At 42.4% G+C, this 23907-nt stretch overlaps 1 protein-coding gene across 1 annotated transcript; it reads left to right on the top strand.

Annotated features, from left to right (window-relative positions):
- Window positions 1-12167: 12167 nt before the first annotated feature.
- On the top strand, window positions 12168-23865 carry dnajc22 (DnaJ (Hsp40) homolog, subfamily C, member 22). The gene is made up of 3 exons (XM_048618850.1): window positions 12168-12243; window positions 20543-21576; window positions 23788-23865. Exons 2-3 carry the CDS (start codon window positions 20734-20736, stop codon window positions 23863-23865), a joined length of 921 nt encoding a protein of 306 aa, XP_048474807.1. The 5' UTR covers window positions 12168-12243; window positions 20543-20733.
- The last annotated feature ends 42 nt before the right edge of the window (window positions 23866-23907 follow it).

The following is a 23907-nucleotide window of genomic DNA, read 5'->3' on the forward strand; positions in this document are numbered from 1 at the left end:
TTTATTTGAAATCACAAGCTTTCGAAGCACTGCTCCTTCGTCAGGTGAAGCGTAAATAGAGCTAAGCTGAGATGACTCACCTTAGTAATTGACACCAATTGAGGCCCTATTCAGGCTTCAGATGATTAGCTGGTAACGGTCCCTCAGTCAGCTACCTTAATAATCTTTTCACTAGACTACTGAATTTTAAACTTTTAAACTTTTAAACTTTAAAATGGAGAGATGCTGGGCCAGGTTATGCGTTACAATTACTGGTGGAACCTATTGTAGTTCATAGTGACCACATCTGTAGCAAGTGTTGGTTGCTTGAGGAACTGTGGCTCAGAGTTTATGAGCTGGAGTCTGAGCTTCGAACACTGTGACACGTTCAGAGAAGGGGAGAGTTGTCTGGATTGATAGCAAGGAGCGATATCGAGTTGGAAGGTATAGTGTTGAGGAACCGTAAAGGAAAAAAATCCTGATGGGCGTTGTGTACAGGCAGTAGTCAGGATGTGGGGAAGGAAATAAATCCAGAGACAGAAAAGGCATGTAAGAAAGGCACTATTACAGTAATCATGGGGAACGTCAATATGCAGGTGGACTGGGAAAAGCAGGTTGGTAGCGGATCTCAAGGAAAGGAATTTGTGGAATGTCTATAAGGTGTTTTTTTTTGGAGCAGCTTATGGTAGAACCCACTGGGGAGCAGACAATTCTGGATTTAGTGGTGTGTAATGAGGCAGACTTGTTTAGGGAGCTTAAGATAAAGGAGCCCCCTACAGGGCAGTGATCATAATATAATGGAATTCATCCTGCAGTTTGAGGGGGAGAAACTGGAATCAGATGTAACAGTGTTACAGTTGAGTAAAGGTAACTGCAGAGACATGAGGGAGGAACTGGCCAGAGTTGATTGGAAGGGGAGCCGAGCAGGGAAGATGGCAGAGAAGCAATGGCGGGAGTTTCTGGGAGTAATTTGGGAGGCACATCCCAAGGATGATGAAAGATACTAAGGGAAGGATGAGGGAACCATGGCTGACAAGGGACGTCAGGGACAATATAAAAGCAGAAGAAAAAGCATACAATGCGGTGAAGATTAGTGCGAAGTCTTTAAAAAATAGTGGAGGATTACTAAGAAAGCAATAATGTGGAGAAGATGAAATGAGAGTAAGGTAGCTTATGATAAAGATTGCAGGAGTTTTTCTTAAGATATCTTAAGGTAAGAGAGAGGCAAGTGTGGACAGTGGGCTTCTGGAAAATGAGGTTGCAGAAGTAGTAATGGGGAACAAAGAAATGGTGGAGGAGCTGAATATGTACCAAATCAGTCTATCTATTTAAGACCGATAGATTCTTGATTAGTCAGGGGTTCAAGGGTTACGGGTAGAAAGCTGAAGAATAAGGTTCAGAAATATATCAGCCATAATCAAACGGCAGAGCAGACTCTATGGTCCAATTGGCCTGATTCTACTCCTATGTCTTATGGTCTTATCTCTGCTCCCATACTTCAATCCACTCACTATGAAGGCCAACATACCATTTGCCTTCTTCACCGCCTGATGCACCTGCAAGTTTACATTCAGCGACTGGTGCACAAGGACACCCAGGTCTGTTTGCATCTCCCTCTTTCCCAATCTATTACCATTCAAATAAAAACTTGCCTTTTTTTTGTTATCAAATTGGATAGTGTCTCATTGATCCACATTATACTTCATCTGCCATGTATTTGCCCACTCACTCAACTTGTCCAAATCACCCTGAAGCATCTCTGCATCCTTGTCACAGTTCACCCTCCCACCCAGCTTTGTGTCGTAGAAGGGCAAGATTGAGAGTCATTGTCGTGTATGCCAGAGGTGATCTGTGAATAAAATGTGGTGAGTCATCTGGTCAACACCTTCCCTGAAGCTTTCCCTCATCCCTGATCACTTCAGTCAATGGGAAACCCTGCACCCAGCATCAGTCTACCCCTGGTGCCTCCCCACCCTACCACAGTGAAGCACGTCCTGAAGGACTGTAGCTGAGTAGCTCCATGCAAATGGACAAATGATGCACTAACTGGGGTACCAAAAGCTATTGCCATGCATTCCCCTTCAGACAATGTTGAGCTTGCCTCATTCGCCCCGAGACATCTGAGAGTGCCATTGATGTGCCACCAACTCCTCATCAGCCATGACCATGTAACTGGGCAGTCTAAGGTTCTAAACTGGCGCATTATTGCCATTCCCTCATCCAGGCCCCTTGGAAGTACCATGTCCTTCTCTCACCCCGTCCAGTCCTGCCTGCAGGAACATAATATGCCAATTGGGACCATATTTATCCAAGCTTCCAACCTTGCTGGGATCTCATTGGTGTGTGCCCGATAAGTCATGAAGCAATGCTGCTTTCTTGGTTGGTTCAGCATATGACTGAGCTGACACAAAAGCACTCGACCCGAAGTGTTAACTCTGATCTTTTTTTCTTCACAGGTGCTGCCAGACCTGCTGAGCTTTTCCAGCAACTTCTGTTTTTGTTCCTGATTTACAGCATCTGTGGTTCTTTCGGTTTTTATTAAGCATGAGCTGAACATGGTTCTGCATTCGGCCAACTAATGATTAACATGGAGCCGCTTTCGTCAGCATTGACTCTTCCCACCCTAAAAGTCCCTTCTCCTGCCTCATGTGCTGGCTATCAGTGACTGACTGTGTAGACAGGTAACAAGTTGCAAAATGGTGCACATGACTTTCCTAAGATGCTACACTACTTTCTACTCTCCCTTTGTCACAGACCAGGATCTCCTGCTTCCTATCATCCTGGACCAACAGCAAACAACATACTGCATCCAATTCTGGTCACCCTGCTATAGTAAGGATGTTATTAAACTAGAAAGGGTGGAAAAAAAGGTTTATGAGGATGTTACTGAGACTGGAGGGTTTGAGTCATAAGGAGAGACTGGATAGGCTGGGACATTTTTCCCTGGAGTGTAGGAGGTTGAGGGGTGACCTTGTAAAGTTTTATAAAATCATGAGGGGGCATATGGATAAGGTGAATAGCCAAGGTCTTCCTTCAGGGTAGGGGTGTCCAAGACAAGAGGGCATAGGTTTAAGGTGAGAGGAGAAAGATTCAAAAGGGACCCGAGGGGCAATTTCTTTTTTTCACACAGAGTGTAGTGTATGTATGAAATGAGCTGCCAGAGGAAGTGGAAGAGACAGGTATTAAATTGGATAGTCTCTCATTGATCCACATTATACTTCATCTGCCATGTATTTGCCCACTCACTCAACTTGTCCAAATCACCCTGAAGCATCTCTGCATCCTTGTCACAGTTCACCCTCCCACCCAGCTTTGTGTCATAGAAGGGCAAGATTGAGAGTCATTGTCGTGTATGCCCGAGTTCAGTTTAGGAAATACCAGGTCGGCTTGAACAAGTTGGGCCAAAGGGTCTGTTTCTGTGCTATATGACTTTATTCCTCTCCCTCAAGTTACCCTTGAACCCTACAATTATCTTTGTGAGCCTGCGTGCTCTCAGCCATCAATATGTCCATGCCCATCCTGACCCTGACACCACGTTTTGTGAGAACACTGCAGTATCATGTTCTGTAGCTGCCCATGAAACCGTACAACAACCACTCTTGACCCTGACACTCCCATCCTACTAGATCAAACTACCCCCCCAACCTCACTGTAACTGTTCCCTCTACTTCAGAGTACCCTAATTGACATCTGCAAGGCCTAGTCTGAGACGGCAGTGACCCTGTCCTTTAGAAATACCCCTCTCCCATCACTACTGCCCTTAAAGTCCCTCCTGCAACTAACAACAGAAGCAAGTAACTTATACCAGCAACGCCATTCCAGCCTACCCTGGACAATCTTTTTCCTTCATCTGAACCTGCCTCCTTTGGCCATTGTCCATCCTCCCTCTCATAGTCATCCTCTGCAGTTACAACACTGATCATAGAATCATAGAAACCCCTACAGTGTGGGAACAGGCCCTTCGGCCCAACAAGTCCATACTGACCCTCAGAGCATTCCACCCAGACCCGATCTGGCATTTAAAACAGTGAGATAGCGAAATTTGAGACTGAGGATTATCAGGAGTCTTTTGCTTTAAAGAAATTCTGCCTAACGACAGCTCTCTGGTTGAGTTGAAGTGTGTTTTTAAATTAAAAAGAAACCTATATGTACCAGGGCAGCAAAGAGAAAAACCCAGAGCCTGAAAACTGAACACATCGATCTCTCCCTCTTTCTTCATATGGGGGGGAGGGGGAAAGACAGAAAAATCAAGAAAGCTTAAAAGAGAATTTTAACAAAAGACCTAGTTCCACCAGAGTAACTATCGAAGTGAAGAATAATCCTTATGTTACAGACCACAGTGTATCTTCCTTGTTTAAATCAAAAGGACTGGGAGTTGATTTTAAGCCACCCTATTGATCTGGACTTTCGAGCTTTAGAATTTTGTTCTAAATTTCTATATTCTCTATATTTTATATAGAACTTTATATTTTATATTCTATATAAATTTTCTATGTTTTTTTCTACTCAATGTGTGACAAACCATCTGTCTTTTGTCACAATTGTGAATGAATCTGTTTATTTGGGGTTTTTACAGGGGTACAGTTTTGCAGTAAGTAGAGTTATTTTCTGCTAATGACAAAACATGGTGTGATTTGATTTCTTCCTGAATAACAGGCAAATTGGACATCTTGGTGGTCGAAGTGAATTTCATATATTTGTTACGAACAGTAAGCCATGATTATCGGCATAGCCTTCCAGTTAAACTATGATAAGTGAGATCAAGTCTACGATAGAGCTTATGCCACCATTTTCCCAACATTGATAGCAGGGTTGCAAATCCCAAATGCTCATGTCTTTAATTCTGCTTCTATTTCATTGTTTGGCCACTGAGAGTGGAAGAAATATCAATTCTGTCTAATACTGAAGTTTTTTTATTCATTTATGTGTGTCTCTGCCTGAGCCAGCATTTATTGCCCATCCCTGACAGCCCTTGAAAAGGAGGTGGTGAGCTGTCTTCTTAAATCTCTCCCGTCCATGTGCTGTGGGTTGACCCACAATGCCGTTAGGGTGGGAATTCCAGGATTTTGACCCAGCGCCGCTGGAGGAACGGCGATCTATTTCCAAGTCAGGATGGTGAGTGGTTTGGAGTGGAGTTTGCAGGGGGTGGTGTTCCAATGTATTTGCTGCTCTTGTCCTTCTAGATGGTCATGGTCATGAGCTTGGAAGGTGCTGTCTAAGGAGCCTTGGTGAATTTCTGCAGTGCATCTTGCAGATGCTACTGTGTACCAGTGATGGAGGGAGTAAATGTTTGTGGATGTGGCGCCAATCAAGCGGCCTGGATACTGACAAGCTTCTTGAGTGTTCGTGGAGCTGCCCCCATCCAGAGCAAGTAGGAAGTATTCTATGACACACATCACCACCTGTGCCTTGTAGGTTGGGGGTGTGCTTTAAGAAATCCTAGCCTCTGACCTGGTCTTATAGCCACAGAGTTTATATGGCTGACCCAGTTCAATTTTCCAGTCAACGAATGTCAAGGGGTGGTGGTTAGATTCTGTTGGGAGGTAGTAATTGCTTGGCATTTGTTAGCACAAACATCACTTGCCACTTGTCAGCCCAAGATTGGATATTGTCCAGGTCTTGCTCCATTTCGACATGGACTGCTTCAGTTTTTTGAGGACTCGTGAATGGTGTTGAAACAATGTACGGTCATTAGCAACCCCACTCCTGACCTTTTATAATGGGCGATAAGTCATGGAAGCAACTGAAGCTGGTTGGGCCAAGGGACACTACCCTGAGGAATTCTTGCTGAGACATCCTGGAGCTGAAATGACTGACCTCCATCAACAAACATGTGCCAGGTATGACTCCAACCAGTGGAGAGCTTTCCCCAATTCCTTTTTAAATTCTGAGCAGGACCAGAAGGCTGAAGTGCTAAGCAGCAGCTTTATTCTGAAGGTATTTGCGACAGGAAGCTGTTTGGCCAATTATGTCATGATTACATCATGTGATCAGATTCTTAAAGTGACAGTCCACCGTACTTACACAAATACATAACATCAACACACCTACCCTGCTCCCCCACATGAGCAAGAACATTTGCAATGAAAGCATTCATAATATTTAAAATCATATACAATAGTCAGTAAGTAAGATGTTCTGGAGGATATCGATTCCTGTGTGGCTGTCAACACACTTCAGTTATCTGTTTATTTTTCCCATTGGCTTTAACCTCTGGTGTTTTAGTGTACCAGGAATATCATATGTTGTCTTTTCCTGCAATGACTGAATGTTTGGAGTTTGTACAATGTCATGGTATTCTCCGCTAAGATACTATCTCCCTCAGATGTTCCAGTTACTGTTCTGTCCTTTGGCACATCCAGGTCTCTATTTGGCACAGTTATTTGTGGATCTTCAATTAATGTCCCTGGCACATTTGTTCTGGTTGTCTAGAATTGATTATGCATGTCTTCTCCACACTACGTTATCTCTCATCTGTATGGTTTAGGAAGACTGGTCCAGTCTGTGCTAGTGATCACTAGTACCCACCTCTCACCAGTGATGTAATTCCTTGCCAAAGCTTCCTGACCTTTTTTTTGGAAAACCTGATTTGCGTTGTTTCCTCTCAACAACATCTTTTAGCAAAACTGTTGCTTTATCGCGAGCAATGCCAGAAAACTTGCATCATCAAGTGGGTTGTGTTCTGACATGTTAACAAAACTTGGCTCGGTGTTTTGGATAGAGATCCTTGTTCTCGAGCTACCTTGAAGGAATATTTCCTTGTGAGAACAAACCTTTCTGCCAAACCATTTTGTGGCTGGGTGATAAGGAGCTGATTGGATATGTTGAATTCTGTTCTGCTTTAGATATTTTACATACTATAAACTGTGGATCATTATAGCTAACAAGCAATTCTGGATAACCAAACCTCTCAAAGGTCTCCCCAATCTTTCAATTGTTTTCTCTGAAGATGTTATCATCTTAATGGCAACTTCAGACCATTTCGTATGTGCATCAACTACTATGAGAAACATTCACCCTTCAAAAAGTCCGGTGTAGTTAATATGAATTCTCTTGCTGTTAATAGGGTAAATTCCTGGCCATACAGGTATTAGTGGAATTGTCTAATGCCAAAAAAATGATTCCTAGAGCTCTTTTCTCTGCATGTGTATTGTTCATTTCTTTAATTTTTGCAGCAAAAGCTATTGGTTTCTCTTCCACATTGGGTAATATGTGAGAAATGGCTGCTCCTACTCCATATAGTGAGGCATCACATGCTAGTTGCAACTATAACTTTGGGTCAAAATGAGTCAGGACTTCTGACATTAATATATCCTCTTTGGCTTGTGTAAAGGCTGTTTCACATTGATCTTCCCATTTCTAATTCTTGTTTTGGCAACAGCTTGAATGGTTGCAAGGTTTGGGACAAACCTACCGTAGTAATTTAGCAAGCCCAAAAATGATCATAAGTTGGTTCCATTGTTTAGGTACTGGTGAATCAGTTATGGCTTATTTTTGAAGGTGGTCTAAATATTCGATGGAAGATTTAAGGAAAAAAATTCACTCCTGGCCCATAATCTTCAAGTCTCTGGAGTAGCATCAAAATTTTCGAGGTGAAGTTTTAGTGACATGGAGAAACAAAAACAAAAGAAAAACAGCATCTAGGTAAAACTGGAGACTCCTTCCAACCCACTTCAGATCTAATCCACAGCAATGATGGAATAACACAGATGCAGATGTGATTCCAAAATGAAGTCTCTTGTATTTCAATAGTCCTTTTGTTTTTAATGTGTTAAAACCGTCAAGTATTTCTGTGACTCAGGATCTACATTTATTTGGAGAGAGGCTGGACCAAAATGAATTTTACTGAAAAGCTGATCTCCAGCTAGTCTAGCAAATAGGTCATCCATTTAAAGGCAAAGGATACAGCTCAGCGCACAGTACCAGATTAACAGTGACCTTGAAATCACCATAGATGCATTTGATCCATCTTTCTTCTTCATTCACTGGCACGGTAAGCATGGGCTCATCACAGATTCAAGGACTCCCATCTTGACCTGCCTCTCTAATTCTGTCTTGACCTTTGGTCTGATTTGCACAAGGCACTGATCTAGCCTTGCAACATTTTACTTGATTCTCATCCTTGGTTTTCAATTTGACAGCTCTTGTTCCATGCTTCCCAGATCCCCCACTGAAAAAAAATGGCATGTTTCTTCACAATATGTCATAGATCAGCCTCAGAATCTGACAAGCAATTTACATCAGTTCAACAGTTTGATTTTTCACCAAACACATTCTCCCAATAAAGCTGGACATTTTCTTTTGGCAACGTGCAAGGATAAATATTCAGACTGGCATGTATAATTTAACGTTGATACACCCTTTAAAGGCACCACTTCACATATGAATGTTCTTTGTACAATTCTTGAGGATTGCAGCATAATGTGATTCCGCTGCTTCTGATGCACAGTTTTTCAGGTATCACTGAAACTGCTGCTTTGGTGTTCACCTCCATTCTCACTAGTTTGCCATTCAGAAAGGGATGATCCAGTATTGGTTGATGTCACCAGCAATGGCCAGTATGCTTAATAAAAGCTCCTCTTCGGACTGAGTCTTGGCTTTACTGATGCCCTCGTTTTTCCTGTACCGTGTCGATTTTTTTTCTTCTTACTCTTCGGCTTTTGTGTTTTTGCCGCGTGTTGTTTGTGTTTCTTCCTCAAACAATCTGCCCCCTTTTGCCATAGTTTCTGCATATAGCTTCTTCATACCAGCAGTTTGCTGCAGCATGATTTATTTGTCCACACTGATGCCAGTTTAGAGTCTGCATTCATGCTTGCTTTGACAGAGCTAGAAGCCATGGAAGCTGAACAATTAATCTCGAAGATAAGAGTTCACAAAATGGCGGATCTGTCATCCGCCATTTTGTGAACTCTCATGCTCGAGATTAGCTGTTCAGCTTCCATGGCTTCTAGCCCCATCCTGACTGCTATTTCCAGCACTATCTTGAAGTCCCTAGTTCCTTTTCTGTCAGTACCTCTTCAGAATTGGTTCATATCTTTAAACTACATGCCAATGTGTCACCGTTAGCATCATTTGTCTCCAAATTCACAGGATTCTGCTAACTTCTTTAAAATTGCAATGACCCGGGAGATGGATTCACCATCATGCTGATTTGCATTGGTGATTGCCGAAAGGTGCAGATTCTACAAATGGTTTTGTTCAAAAATGGTTCTGTAGGATGCCTATTAAGTTTTGGAACCTGGCTTCTTTGGCTGTACCAGACTCGTCAGGAGGTTGAAAGGTCTTTCCCTGCGGAATGCAGGGGAAATTGTATCTGCTTCGATTTTGTTTGCTTGAACAAAGTAATGGAATCGCTGTAGGAGTTTCAGTTCCCTGCATTTTTATCATCTGGTCCCACGGCATCAAAATTTCTACCTTTTTTCAATGGGGAAGAGCCTGCGTAGCACAGCGTACAATGAGAAACTTTCATGTGCTACTTTGCTTCTTTCCGTATATAAAACAAGGTATTCCTAAGGCTGTCTGTTTGTTTCTTTGAGCCTATACCCCTAGCCCAAGCTCAGACATTTCCCTCTGTGTGCAAAGTACTTGATACACAGTGTTTCTTCAGGGGCAGCACCTAACAAGCTGCTTCTGCATTGTTCACCTCTTCCCTGGGGTGAATTTTCTTTGCTTTCAAGCAGTTTTTATCCCTGTTGTCCGTTTTCTTAATTTCCAAGCAGGACCAGGTGACCTCAGTGTTCAACAGCAGGACAGGAATCAATTTGGTGAACCTGGGATGGCAGAACTGACGGATGAGAAATGGGGCTGGTTAGGATTCTATTCGCTGGAGTTCAAAAGAATTCTAACAGGACTTGACAAGTAAAATGCTGGAAGGATATTCCTGCTGATGGGGGAGTCCAGAACCAGGTGTCATAATTTAAACAAAAGGCGGCAAACCGTTTTACGACTGAGATGAGGAGAAATTTCTTCACCGACGCAGTAGTGAGCCTAAAGGAATTCACGACGACAGAAAGTGATTGAAGCCAAAATATTATGCATTTTCAAGGAGATAGATCAAAGCTCTTGTGGCTAAAGGGATATGGAGGGGGAGGATGAAATGTGAGGTATTAAATTCTATGATTATAATGGCAGAGCAGGCTCAAGTGGTTGCATGGCCTCTTCCTGCTCCTATGTTGAGTCAGAGATAGTAGGAACTGCCGATGCTGGAGAATCTGAGATAACAAGGCGTAGTGCTGGATGAACACAGCAGGCCCGTCTTCAGAAGAAGGGTCCAGACCCGAAACGTCAGCTTTCCTGGTCCTCTGATGCTGCTTGGCCTGCTGTGTTCATCCAGCTCTACACCTTGTTATCCCTGCTCCTATGTTTCTGTTTTTATTATGGAGGTGCTCACTACAGACAGCAAGGTTAAAGAGAGCTGTCTACCCACTCAAAATACCCAATGACATCATTACATCACATGATTGGACTCTTAAAGTAACAGTCCACCATACTTGTACAAATACACAACGCTGTTGATTCCATGTTTGCTACGGTTCTTTGATGCCACGTTCAGTAAAACGTGGCCTTGCTGGGACTTTTTCACTGGAGTGTTAGAGGTTGAGAGGCTACATTATAGAGTTTCACAAAATCATGAGTGTATAAGTCGGGTTAATGGTAGGTGTCTTTTCCCTAGGATGGGGGATTTCAAGACTAGCGGGCATATTTTTAAGGTGAGAAGAGAGAGGTTTTACAAAGAAACATGGGAAAATTTTTACATAGAAGATGGTTCAGGTGTGGAATGAACTTCCTGAGGAAGCGGCGGATGTGGGCACAGTTACAATGTTTAAAAGACGCTTAAACAAGTACATGAATAGAAAAGGTTTGGAAGGATATGGGCAAGGACCAGGCAGGTGGGGCTAGTTTAGTTTGGAATTATGTTCGGCATGGACTGGCTGAACCAAAGCGTGTGTTTCCATGCTGTATGATTGTATGACAATCACCCTCCCCTCTCTTCTGGAGTTCAGCTGTTTTCTGTGGAAAATTCATAGCCATTTTCACTCATCCAATAATTCAAACCTGCAATCTTTTTCTTTCTTCCAGTAGTGCACACTCTTACAGTTCTGAAAATCCACACATTTTTGACTGGACTTTCCTTTCTGTCCTTTTCACAGTAGCTGGCTCACTTGCCACGCTGAAAATCAACAAATTTTAACTGCATTACTCTCTCACACATTTCGAGTACTGTCTATAATGGCTGCCAGTGAACGCACTCAAATGCCCATATAGCAGAGGTGGGGGTCATGTGACTACTGCAAGCCAACAAATACACTATGTACAATTGCATTTCTCCAAATGAAGATTATCTTAAATTTTACATGATGTAACAACCCACCCAGAGTGGAGATCAACATATGCACTCTGAAGTGAATTAGGCCAAACTTCAGAAATCTACCATTCAGGAATACTGATTTACTGCTCATCTTCTAACATTGAATAAACATGTCAAATTGACTAAATATTAGAATAGATTAGTTTTGATCTTGTACTAACGATTTGCACTCAAAATGCAATTTCTTAAAAACTGAATCTGGAAGGGGAAATACCAGTAAAACTTGTGAATAACACAAAATGGTCTGACCCATCTTGTATACTTCAAAATGGAGGACAAGCATGACCACTACATTTCCAAGTATTATTGTTTGTTTTTTCTAACTGTTTTCCTACTGTGAAATCACTCCAACGATTACATCTCGATTGCCGTAACTTTCCAATTTGGTTTAAATTATTTTCAATCAATATGTTCGGACATGTTATGACATAACTCTGGGGCATGTGGGACTTTTTCCCTGGACTGTCTGGCCCAGGGATAGGGACATTACCACTGTGGAAAAAGACCCTCTAATTTGGTTTAACGCTCACATTGATTTGTATTGTCATTTAAGATTTGGTATTTTCATTCACCTTTAGCACCATTGAGTTAATATTCTACACAGTTAGTGAATGCAAGCCAGCTGTTGTAAAAAGCTACTTTGAAATGTATTGCGATTTTTGCGCAATAATGAACTGTTGAGTCAACAGAGGGTTAGACTTCAGCGGTCAAAAGTCCTCTGAATTTAACCAGAAACCTCGCTTCTTTGTCTGGTAAGCATTTGCTCATATACCTCTTTAAAGTTTAAAGATTTCTGTTTCTCCACCTTTCTACTTTTGGTATCTTGAGACTTTCTGTCATTTAAGTTCTTAAATGTTTCACCTTCAAGTAAATGAAACAAGACATGCTTGAAAAAGGTAAGTTTATCCCTTTTAAGTTTTGAGCCAACTTTTCATCAGCACCTGAGTCAAATTAGACAGGAATCGACTGTTCAAAATCTGTATGCTGCTAAATAGGAATCCGGATAATATTCGGCTAGCACAGCATTGTTACTGTAAAAGTATGTTCCAGTTTTACTTAAGCACTATTATTGGAAACTGCAAACCAGAGAAATCTGTAAGCAGCAGCATGAGTGCAATAGGATCTTGTTCAGCTGGGTAATATATTGCAGCAATAAGAAAACTTACTTTTAATTGACATTCTGAGGGAAAAGTTGTATCACCACTTCAACTGGTGGGAGTACGGTGTGAGTCCACACTGATCAGGCTAGAGGCAATGTACTTACTGTTGCTCATGAGGTGATCTGTGAACCTGCCAACTGTCTAATGAGGGATCAAATCATACTTGGCAGCAGTAAATGATTAATTCTCATCACGTGGATGATATAAATAAAAGATCTTCAGAGTTAAAGTTCAGAACCAAGGCAACACTCTTATGGCAGACTCAGTAACTTGACACCTCGCCAAGATGGTCCGTGGTATTCTGGTTGATGATTACCAAGTCAGTCTGGCTCAATAATGAAACGTGGAGGTGTTTACTCATCACTGTGGGGACAGATCCTTCCCACTTTAAATTGCAGATAAGCAAAGACCCTGAGATATAATCAGGCCGATCTGGAAAAGTGGCAAGAATCTTACCAATGGCAACCTGGTGATTTTAACCAGTTGAATTCCAGCAATATCCCTGGACACAGAGCGTATGCATGAATTAGGAGTAGGAATCACCCATTCAGACCCTCCAGCCTAATCCACTCTTCAATAAGATCACGGCCGATCTGATTGTAGCCTCAACTCCATACTCTCACTGATTTGTTGATGGCCGCAGATTCCTTTGTTAGTCAAGAATCTATCTACCTCTGCCTTGAATGTATTCAATGAGCCTGCCTCCACGTCTCTCTAGGAAAGACGCATGATCTTTTGAGATTTTAAAAACAAATCCTCCTCACCTTTTTATCCTTTTAAAAATAGGGGGTTTCCTTTTTATTGTGTCACCCTAGTTCTAGCCCCTCCTACAAGGGGAAACATTGGTTCAGCATCCACCCTGTCAAGTACCCTCAGGTTCATATGTGCTTCAGTAAGATCACCTCAAATTCTTCCAAACTTCAGTGAACACACTTTTCCTCATAAGATAACCACCCATTCAGCCAGCAGTTGAGTGAATCTTCTCTAAGGCATTTTCTTTCCCATCTTAAATAAGGAGGTCACAACTGTACACAGTACTCCAGATGTGACCTCTTCAATGCTCTATACAACTGTAGCAAAACATCCCCGATTTTATATTCAATTTTCCCTCTAATAAACAACAACATTCCATTTGCCTTCCTAATCACTTCCTATTCTTGCATATTAACATCTTGTGATTCATGTAAGTAGGTTTCAGAGCTCAGCAATCTTTCTTCATTTTAAATAATATGCTCGTTTCTATTCTTCCTGCCAATGGACAAGTTCATTGTTTCCACAACATAATCCATCTGCCAAAATTTTCCCACTCGCTTCACCTATACGTAACCTTTTGCAGACTCTATGCCATGTTCACAGCTTACCTTCCCACCTGCCTTTTTATATTGTCAACAAATTTATCAACTCGACTTTCATTCCCACCATTTGCCATTGATATAACTTGTAAACAATTGAGGCTCCAACACCGATCCTTGTGGAACATTACTCGACATCCTGCCAAACCAAAAATGATCTATTTAAACCGACCCTCAGCTTCCTATTAGCCAACCAATCCTCTTTCCTGAATGTTGGAAAAGGCAGCTACAACAATGCATTCGTAGTGTATTAGGCATAATTTCCTAGAGCAATATGTCACAGAATCATAGAATCTCTTCAGTGCAAAGGGAGGCCATTTGGCCCATCGAGTTTGCACCAACCATCCAAACAGCATCTCACCCAGACCCAGCCCCCACCCTATCCCCATAACCCCATATTTACCATGGCTAATCCACCTAACCTGCACATTCCTGGATACTATGTGGCAATTTAGCGTGACCAATCCACCTTAACTTGAACATCTTTGGACTGTGGGAGGAAACTGGAGCACCCGGAGGAAACCCACACAGACACAGGGAGAGCATGCAAACTCCACACACAGTCACTCAAGACTGGAATCAAACCCAGGTCCCTGGGGCTGTGAGGAGGAGACTACTCATGGAGCCAACCAGCGAATAGGCTATCCTGTATCTGGTAATGGGTAATGAAGCAGGTTTAATAAATGACCACCAAATAAAAGATTCCCTAGAAAGTAGTGATCATAACATGATAGAATTTATTATTCAGTTTGTGTGAGAAAATTGGGTCAGAAACAAATGTGTTTAACTTAAAGGGAACTACAATGAAACGAGGACAGAGTTAGTTAAAGTGGAGTGGGCAGACAGATTAGCAGGAATTGCAATAAGAAAACAGTGATAGACATTTGAGGAAGTAATTTATGACTCTCAGCAAAATTACATCCTAGTAACGAGACATTCTAAAGAGAAACAACCACAGCTAACCAAAGAGATTAAAGAGAGTATAAAGTTGAAAGACAAAGCATATAAGGAGGCGAAAGTCAGTGATGGCCATGAAGACCGGGATAAATTCAGAATCCAGCAAAGCAGGACAAAAAAAGATGATAGAGAAAACAAATTGCAAGGGCAAACTGGCAAGGAATATAAAAACTGACAATAAGAGCTATTTAAGTATATAAAAAGAAAGAGAGAGATCTAAGTGAACATAGGCCCCTTAGAAATTTGAATCTGGGCAGATAGTTATGCATAACAAGGAAATGTCCAATGAGTTAAATAGATATTTTGCATCAGTCTTTATGATGGTAGATACTTCAAACAGCCCAATAATACTTGAGAATGCATGGGAGGAACCAAGTACCACCACCATCACTAGAGAAGTAGTATGAGACAAACTGATGGGGCTAAAAGCAGAAGTCTCTTGGTCTTGGTGGCTTGCATTCACAGGTCCTAAAAGAAGTAGCTACAGAGATAGTAGATGCATTGGTTGTAATTTTCCAAAAATCCTTGGGTTCTGGAGAAATACCAGGAGACTGGAAAATTGCCAATGTGATACCCCTATTCAAAAAGGGAGGCAAAAGATGGGTAACTCTATACCAATTAGCTTAAAATCTATCATTGGGAAAATGTTGGAATCAATTATTAAGGAAGCAACAGCAGCACATTTAGAAAATCTAATCTAATCAGACAGAGTCAAGCATGCCTTCATGAAAGGGAAATCATGTCTGACTTATTAGAGATTTACAAGGAAGTCATATCCAGAGTGGATAGAGGGGAACCTGTAGATGTGTTGTATTTGGACTTCCAGCAGGCACTGGACAAGGTATGTCACAAAAAGTTAAGTCATAAGATAACAGCCCATGGTGTTGGAGGTAGCATATTGGCATGGATAGCGAGTTGGCTATTGGGCAGGAAACAGGGGATGAGGGTTCCTTTTCAGGTTGGCAACCTGACGCAGCCACTTCTTTTAACACTTTTTTAAGATTTAAGTCAATTAGGGCGAGGAGACCTGTCATATTTTATTTCAAGTCTTTTTCAGTGCCCTCTTAGTGGCTAGAATTGGTCTTAATTTCCTCATTCCTTTTCCTATTCTGATTCACAATTGTTTCTGGGATTTTATTTGTATCCTCTACTGTGAAGACAAATGGAAAATCTGTTTAATTCATCTTCCATTTCCCTATTTTCCATTAGTAATTCCCCAGACTCTCTCTCTCTAGTGGACCAAAACTTAAATACTTGTAGAAACTCCATTTTATTTAACATTTCTAGCGAGCTTTCTTTCATCCTCTAATTTCCTCTTCCTTAATAATCTTTTATTCATTGTTTGCCAGTCTTTATATTATTATGTCTAATCTTCTGACTTGCCAAAAAAACAAAGAACTGTAAATGCTGAAAATCTGAAACAAAAACAGAAATTGCTAGGAGAACCTCAGCAGAACTAAAGAAGAGTCACTGGGCCTAAAATTTTTACTTTGCTTTCTCTCCACAGACGTTACCAGACCTGCTCCAGCTATTTCTGTTTTTGCTTCTGACTTGCCACTTGTCTTTGCAGAGTTACATGCTTTTCCTTTCAGTTTGATACATCCTTTAATTTCCTCAGTTAATCATGTATGATGTGTCCTTCTCTTAGTATCTTTCTTTTTCACTTGAATTATATCTTCCCTGAGTATTCTGAAATATCTCCTTAAATGTCTGCCATTGCATCTCAACTGACCTATCCCTTAACCAAGTTTCTAAATTCACTTTAGCCAGTTTTGTCTTCATATGTTCATAATTGTTGGTTAAATTGAAAACACTGGTGTCCGATCCATTCTTCCCTCCCACAAAGTGAATGAGAAATTCAAACATTATGATCACCACTACCTAGGGCCACTTTTTTTTTACTATAAGGTCATGAATAAAGGCTAGCATCTCTTGTGCCCATGCCATCTTTGAAAGGCTGCTGTGCACCCAGACATTTGTTGGCAATCCATTGTTACCCCTTGCCAGCAATGTAATGGTATAGCACATACAAAGCCACAATACTTAGGGCACATAACTGGCATGACTGACACTCCCTCTCATGTACGACCCCATTTCCTCACCCTAGTCACTGTTTAACCACCAAGCCATAAATCTTGCCTGTCCTTAGCTACATCTTATCTAAAAATCTTCTCTCGGTCCTCACTACTCTGTCCCCACCGCCTGCTGTAGATCTGCACCTTCTCATTGTCCAGTAGAGGGACATCACATCTAGGCAAGCAATCGGACAATTTCAAACATCAGCTTTAATTTGCAGCCACCATAAGGGAACACAAATAAAATGATGCAAACCAAATGCTGGCATCTTGACCAACAGTAGTTTTACATTCCATTGATGGTCTACTGCACCCAGCTCTCATTGACTGGAAGCAGGCGTTGATCAGGTCCTGTCTGGCCTGTAGTGCCCAATGCTCTGCCATGCACAAAGAGAGCTTCCTTCTCTCCAATGTCCTCATCCATGGAAGACTGCTCTCATTCTCCCATTTCCTCAGTATCTACCACATTGTTCCCGAATCCTACTGTCCAGGCTGCAGCACTGACCTTGTCATCGGGAAACAAAATGAACAATGTGATCTTACCCAGATGGCATCCATCACTGTCATGAGGCAGTTATGGTTGGATGACTGAGAGATCACACTCAGGGTATTCATCACTCCCTGGAAGGTGCTAGCTGCATAGAAGTTCAATGTTGCCTTCACAGCTACTGAGAGCGGATGGCCTCCCACCCGAACATAGTTCCGTCATAGTATCCCAGCACATACAGAGCCAGTGCTGACACTATGCCTTGCTCATGACCAGGAAATGGAGTCGGAGCTGGAAAAAATCCTGATCCTCCCACAGACCCCATGTGTCCTAAGCGGACCCTTTGGCTGTAACCTCTCCCCGACAGGGTGCTCCTCATCCTTTGTGGTGGCCTACTCCTGCACCTGAGCTAAAGCCCTGGTCCTCCTGCATTGCCTTCATCATCTTAGGAAGGCGGACATCCCACCAATGAATGGAGGAGAGATTCCTGTTGGAAATGGCTGACATTGGGAATGTAAGGCACGGTCTTAGGTCTCAGAAGATTCAGTGGTGGCAAGGGCTGTGTCCCCATTCAGTTTAGCCTCAGCATCAGCAGCAAGTTGGTGAGGGTGCCACATTGGCTAAGTGACCAACACTTTAAATCAAAAAGGGAGTGCCCGTTGCACTCAGACCCCATGTCATCCCAGACCCACATCAATCATTCAACTTTTCACTGCATTCAGTCCAGACCATTGTTAAACTTGCATGGCAGATGATGGAAGTGATGGTCTCTGCCTCCCCACAACAGCATTGGAAGTTGCACAATTAATGGGTCACCTTTAGCCAGCATCTTCCTCTTAAGTATTTGCAGCTAACTTCAGCATCATTGAGATGTTGGTGTTCAATTTGCCATGACCAATGGAGCAGCGTAAATCCCCATTGACCAACGTTTGAACCCTGAGCACATTCACTCCACACGCATTGCAAATGGATGATGAAATGATCGCAAATAAAATTTAGCTATAGTTTGCAAACACTCACTTCATGTATTCATCCTGCAGGGTCCTAGCATCCAGCAAACATGAATCCTGCGCTTTCCTCATCAACAGAACACTGATTCCACACCCTGGGCATCATCCCAGGCATTTTGCAGCTGCATTTCGCAGTTAGAGAATGGCAAGTGATGGCAGGGACGATAGCTTGCAGTGCCCACCTTGAGCACCAGGCTTCACCTGGTTGCCAGGTATCTCCCTCTCCTCACCTCGCTGAGAACACCCCTGTCTCCTTTTACCTCTGACAGCCCAATTCCACCCTTTTCCTACCCACTGCCTCCCGCCGCCCCCACCCCACCACCACCACCACCAGCCGCCCCAATGTGGAGATCCAACTCATTGAAATTCGCCTCCAACTAGCCTCCTTAACCTCCTGAGCCGGACATTTCAGTTTAATTATGCCCACCCTGCTCCTTTATGCTCTTCCTGTGGAAGCCATGGTCCTGGCCAATAATCACCGCCCCCCCAACCCCTCCTATAGCCTATCATGCCCTCCAATCCCCAGTTCTGCCTACCACCCGCATATACCTCCATATTTCTCCTGTCACCATCATTATCCCACCTCTACAAATGCCTCTGCTTTTACCCCCTCTGCTTTTAGCAGTGATCCCTCTGCTGCCCCAAGAGGGTCTGCTTATATCTTCCTGAAAGATCAAGGGACAGACCCTGAGGCCCATGTTCACGTAAGACTTCAGATGAACTGTAATGAACAGCCCTTAGATATGACTGAGCAGGCCTGTCTTTGCAGCACTCTGACTGACGGTCTGTGATGCCCCAGACAGCTTGGTGTGGCCCTACAGGACTGATTGGCGCTTACTCTCCACACTGTAGTTGCATAGATCCCTGGCTCTTGAGAAGCCCAAGCAGACGACTGGCTGTAGCCAAACCCCTGGATTTGTGTGCAGTCCGTTTCTGTGACTGATGGTTCTGGGACCACCCTGATAGTCAGCAGCCTCTCACTGATTGAACTAAAGACTAGCCCCCTGCGCCCCCAACCACCCACCCCCGCCCCGACCTCCTGTCTAAAATGGCCATGTGGGTGAGTAAACGAGCAGTGTTTACATGAAGGCAGCTGGCACACGTTGTAAGTGTTAGATTGGTGACGGAGTGCTGTTCATAAAGATGATACCCTAGACAGCTCCTTAACGACAAACAAACCTGTCCGTGTGTCTGCACAGAAGAGCATGTCACTACAGCAGTACTGATAGCCTTTCATTCTGGCTGAGGTGCCATTGCACTAACAAACATGATGCTGCATGGCAAGGCAAGGCAAGACAAGACAGGGAAGCTGGGAATATGCAGGTAAGTGCAAAGAGAGCAGCCTAGTCCCAATCCCTGAGCTGGGTGCCTGTCCCTGCATGTAAAACATCTGTACAGTCGCCTTTCAACGCTAGTTGCCAGTGCACCCTTAAATGAGGTCTGGAAATGGATTGGAGCTGTGCCTTGATGATTGTGAGGTGTGTTTTGCTGGTACTCATAGAGCATGCACTGAGATGCTGTTTAATGCTGAGCAGTGAGTTGGAGCGACCAGGTACACATCCTGATTTCCATGTCGAGATTTCTTGATGTCTAGCTTGTTCAGTGCGTTTGGCAAGATAAGACGCTAAATATTAATAAGGTGAGTCGTGGCATTAATAAGGTGATTAAAAAGCTACCATTCTCCTTAGTTGGCAACATCTAGCAAGAAACTCACCTTGCAATGAGTTGGTCCCAACATTGAGGTTGGCCTCACCAGACTTTTTGTGCAACTCTGTCACGAATCCTGCCATAGCCCATGGTGCTCAGGCCTGTATAAGATTCTGTCCCACTTTGATGCATTTAGAATATGTACAGAATGTAGAAAAAATTAGGGCACAGAAAGTGATGACTCATTGTCTCTGTGCTAGCTGAAATACAAGATATTTCATCTTGAGCATGTAAAAATTCCATGTAGATTGTTCAGTAGTTTGATCCGAAAACTCTAAATCATAGTGATGCATTCCACAGGCATCTGGTCAAAATAAAATCTTCGGTGACAAGTTATATGTTTCTGGGCACGGTGAAGAATTTTCTTATATCTGGTATGCCTGTACATAGATCTGACCATAAATTGATTGGTAAATTCTAATTTTTACTAATTTTGTCTTTCTGCAGATCACGTGAAATGAACATGTAGGCTAAAGACAAGCTCCAAACATGAACCCGAACCGTGATACTGGGCTGATCCATCAAATCATCTGAATTTTAAACTTATTAAATAGGAACGGCAACAACAAATCCCTAATCCATAGAAATCAGTGCGTCTCAATAACAGTAGCTGGTGGTATCTCACTTTGAGCTTGTCGATGGCAAAAAGTCTGCTGATCACTTATGTCCTTTGGTCATGTGGTGGACTTTTTGGTCTCCATCACATCTACCTTGGAAGAGACAATCATGCCTTACTATGGATGGTGACTTTTGGTGGATTTGGAGTCGGGTGGATAAGGGAAATTTGGCGACTGCCAAAGTATGTGCAAAATGCAAACATTCACCACAGTAAAATCAAAAGAAAAAGACATCCACAGCCATCAATGAGCATCGTCCGTGTCATTGGCCAAATTGCAGTTGGAGTTTATTTTGGTTTTGTTGCTCTTATAAGTCTATCGTCATTAACTGGTTTCTACATCATGGCGTTGCCACTGGCAATAACACTGGGTGTTCACCTTGTAGCCAGTGTTGGTGAAGAAACTTCCAACATAAAGACAACAATGATGGCTTCATTCATCACGTCTCCTATATTCTATGGAAGACCCATTGCGACAATACCAATTAGTATCGTCGCTAGTATTACCTCTACGCAACACCGCCAATACAAGACTCCAAGTCACACAGAAGACAACCTGAGCGTGCGACTCTACAGACTAGGTCTAGCTTGGCTGGCTTTCACAATGCCAATTTCTTACTGTGTGTTCCACAATACTACAGTTACAGCTTTATACGTCACAGACACCATCAGCCTTATTCTAGATTCAGTCCAAATATTCCCAATCCTTAGTGATCTTCTCGAGTCTGCATTCCTCCTCCCATACCATACTTGGAAGCTGTTTACTGGTGGGATTAGGTTAAGTTATGGATACAATTCGGAGTGGGAAAAGATATTTTCATCCATCTCTGCCATACAGGCTGAAAGAAAAAGGTTGGCATATGAGGTAATTATAAACAGATAATTCTATTTGATCCATTTCACGGTATACTCTTCAACTTCCCTATCTATTGTCTCTTCCCCCATCCTCCCAATCTAGATATTCCAGTACAGCTGAATGGTTAGGTCTGAAGTGTATGTGATACAAGGCTTTGAGCCTCATTATTATGGAAGTGGGCACTAGACTCCTGTAATGCCAGAAACAGCCATCAGGTAAATAGTTTAAGGAGGGGGGGTTGGGCCGTGAAAAATGCAATCCGGTTGGGTGGATAGTGATAATTGGATAGGATGGTAGTGAGTAGAGGCAGGGATTGGGAAGGATACAAGCCAGGTTCATTTTTGGACAGCAGTGAGAATCTGGGGGTTCCTGTGGAATTGGTGGTTGGTAGCACCTGTCTGGTTTGACCATGCAGTCAGGAGTAGCCCTTTTCTCCTTGTTCAGTTAGTTATGGCCTACAGTAGTTCTTCTGAAAACTACTTGTTAGGCCACAAGCAGACCTGGTTATCTTGAATGCAGTCAGTCCCACAAATCCATATTGCAGTGGGGACTACAACCAACTGTACATTAATTGAGTATTTAAGGAGTTGGAGGAGGGTGCATAAAGCAAATGAATGGATAGTGCAGGGATACAGGTAAAGGTGGAGGGCTAGTAAAATGAGGGAAAGGCAAAGGGGCAAGTGGCAATGCGTAAGGGATGCCTTTCTTCTAAGTGGGAGGAAAATGCAATCTACCAGGGTCAATATTCTTTTCAGTGAGGCTTGTAGCAGGAAGGGGATACGGGGAAGAAGAGGTGACATGATGGAATGTTCTTCAATCCTTCTTAATGACAATGGGAAGAGAGTGGAGTTTCTTGACAATAAAGCTAGGGAAACTAAGCGCTATGAGGGTAGGGTTGCAGTTATTAATTGTCACAATATCCATTTTAGATAGTTTTATTATAACATACCAACAAGAGGGTTTGTTTTTGGACTTCAGGCATTTGTTTCAAGGGTTCAAAATATGCCTTCATACTTTAATGTATTGTGTTCCACTGCACTATACAATCTGTCTTTCTTTGCCTATGGGACCAATGAATTAATTAATATTCTTCACGACTGTCAGTGAGGGTTAGATGTTGGTATTATTAGGAAACGCATTACTTATAGAAGGAGACTCATTAAGTTTTAATTCAGGTTTTCTGATTATTGACAATCCCTTTACAATTTGTATCAAAGGTTATTTAAAATGTGCTTTTACATTAAGGGCTTTTCCCAAAATTAAATACTCATCTGGGTTTTTTTTTTGGAAATAGGACAATTTTTTCTCTGAATTACATAGTGGGAAGTCCAAGTGGTGTGAGAGTTCAAAGTTTTCTAAGTTTCCAAGTCTAAGAATGACAAGGATGATATTTCCCACCAGCAGAGGCTCGTCATTATGAGAGACGGGTCTAGAGACTCATGGCTGATGCAGCGGCAATTGTTCTCATCCTCCTAACTGCATCTCCGTTGCACCCTCTCGTTCCTGCTGCATTCCCTTCATCTGCATTCTCACTGCAGAGATGGAAAATTGCTCACCACCCTTACAATGGGATGTGCTAATTTGACCTTGTGCGTTCTCAGGTCAGCCGCTGTACCTAATTGGATGCTGATCCTAAACATGTTTTCCTTATTGGCCGCATTCTGGGAGATTGAACTGGAAGGCACACTTCTGACTGAAACGGGTTGGAACTCGTAAAGGGTCATGACAGCTGAAAATACTCTCAGTCCAAAAAATTCCATTTATGATGTTTATAACCTCAGGGTGTCCGCCAGCCTGTAGCACACTTTGTGATGGTTCAGTTCAGACTTTTTGCTTCTTTACAATAAAATGAGGGCACCTAGTTTTATTGTAGAATGGAGAAGTGTATATTTTGCCCTGCAATAAGCGCTACCTTAAAAAGGTAAATTTTCAGAAATTGCAATCATAGAACAATGATTCTCCCATTTTTGATTTATCACTAAAAATAATTTCAACTACCCTTTCCCAAATGTGTTCCCAGATGAAAAAATCTGATATCTTCTTGTTGAAGTTAAGGCACACAAAATATATGTGGTACCATTTTTCTGATCCTAGATAGATCAGCTCCTCTCTGGTTTTATATGATAGTAAGTAAAGCAACTGCATTACTTAGGCTGCATACATGCCTGGCTGAGCTACATATTTAAAAATTAACATTGTAATTTAAAAAAATAATTTCAGGTGTTGGGATTACATGAGGAAGCAACTTTGGAAGAGATCAACAAAAGTTATAGAGAGTTGGTGAAACGCTGGCTATAACATTCATCTAACTATCCTGATTTAAACCCCATGCAAACCTCC

Source organism: Rhincodon typus, chromosome 41 (genome assembly GCF_021869965.1).
Source record: "Rhincodon typus isolate 14 chromosome 41, sRhiTyp1.1, whole genome shotgun sequence".
Lineage (NCBI taxonomy): Eukaryota > Metazoa > Chordata > Chondrichthyes > Orectolobiformes > Rhincodontidae > Rhincodon > Rhincodon typus.

Coding starts and splice junctions, on each gene's coding strand:
- dnajc22 (XM_048618850.1), top strand. CDS start 20,734: ATGGCAAAAAGTCTGCTGATCACTTATGTCCTTTGGTCATGTGGTGGA. Junction 21,577..23,787: donor GAAAAAGGTTGGCATATGAG/GTAATTATAAAC, acceptor AAATAATTTCAG/GTGTTGGGATTACATGAGGA.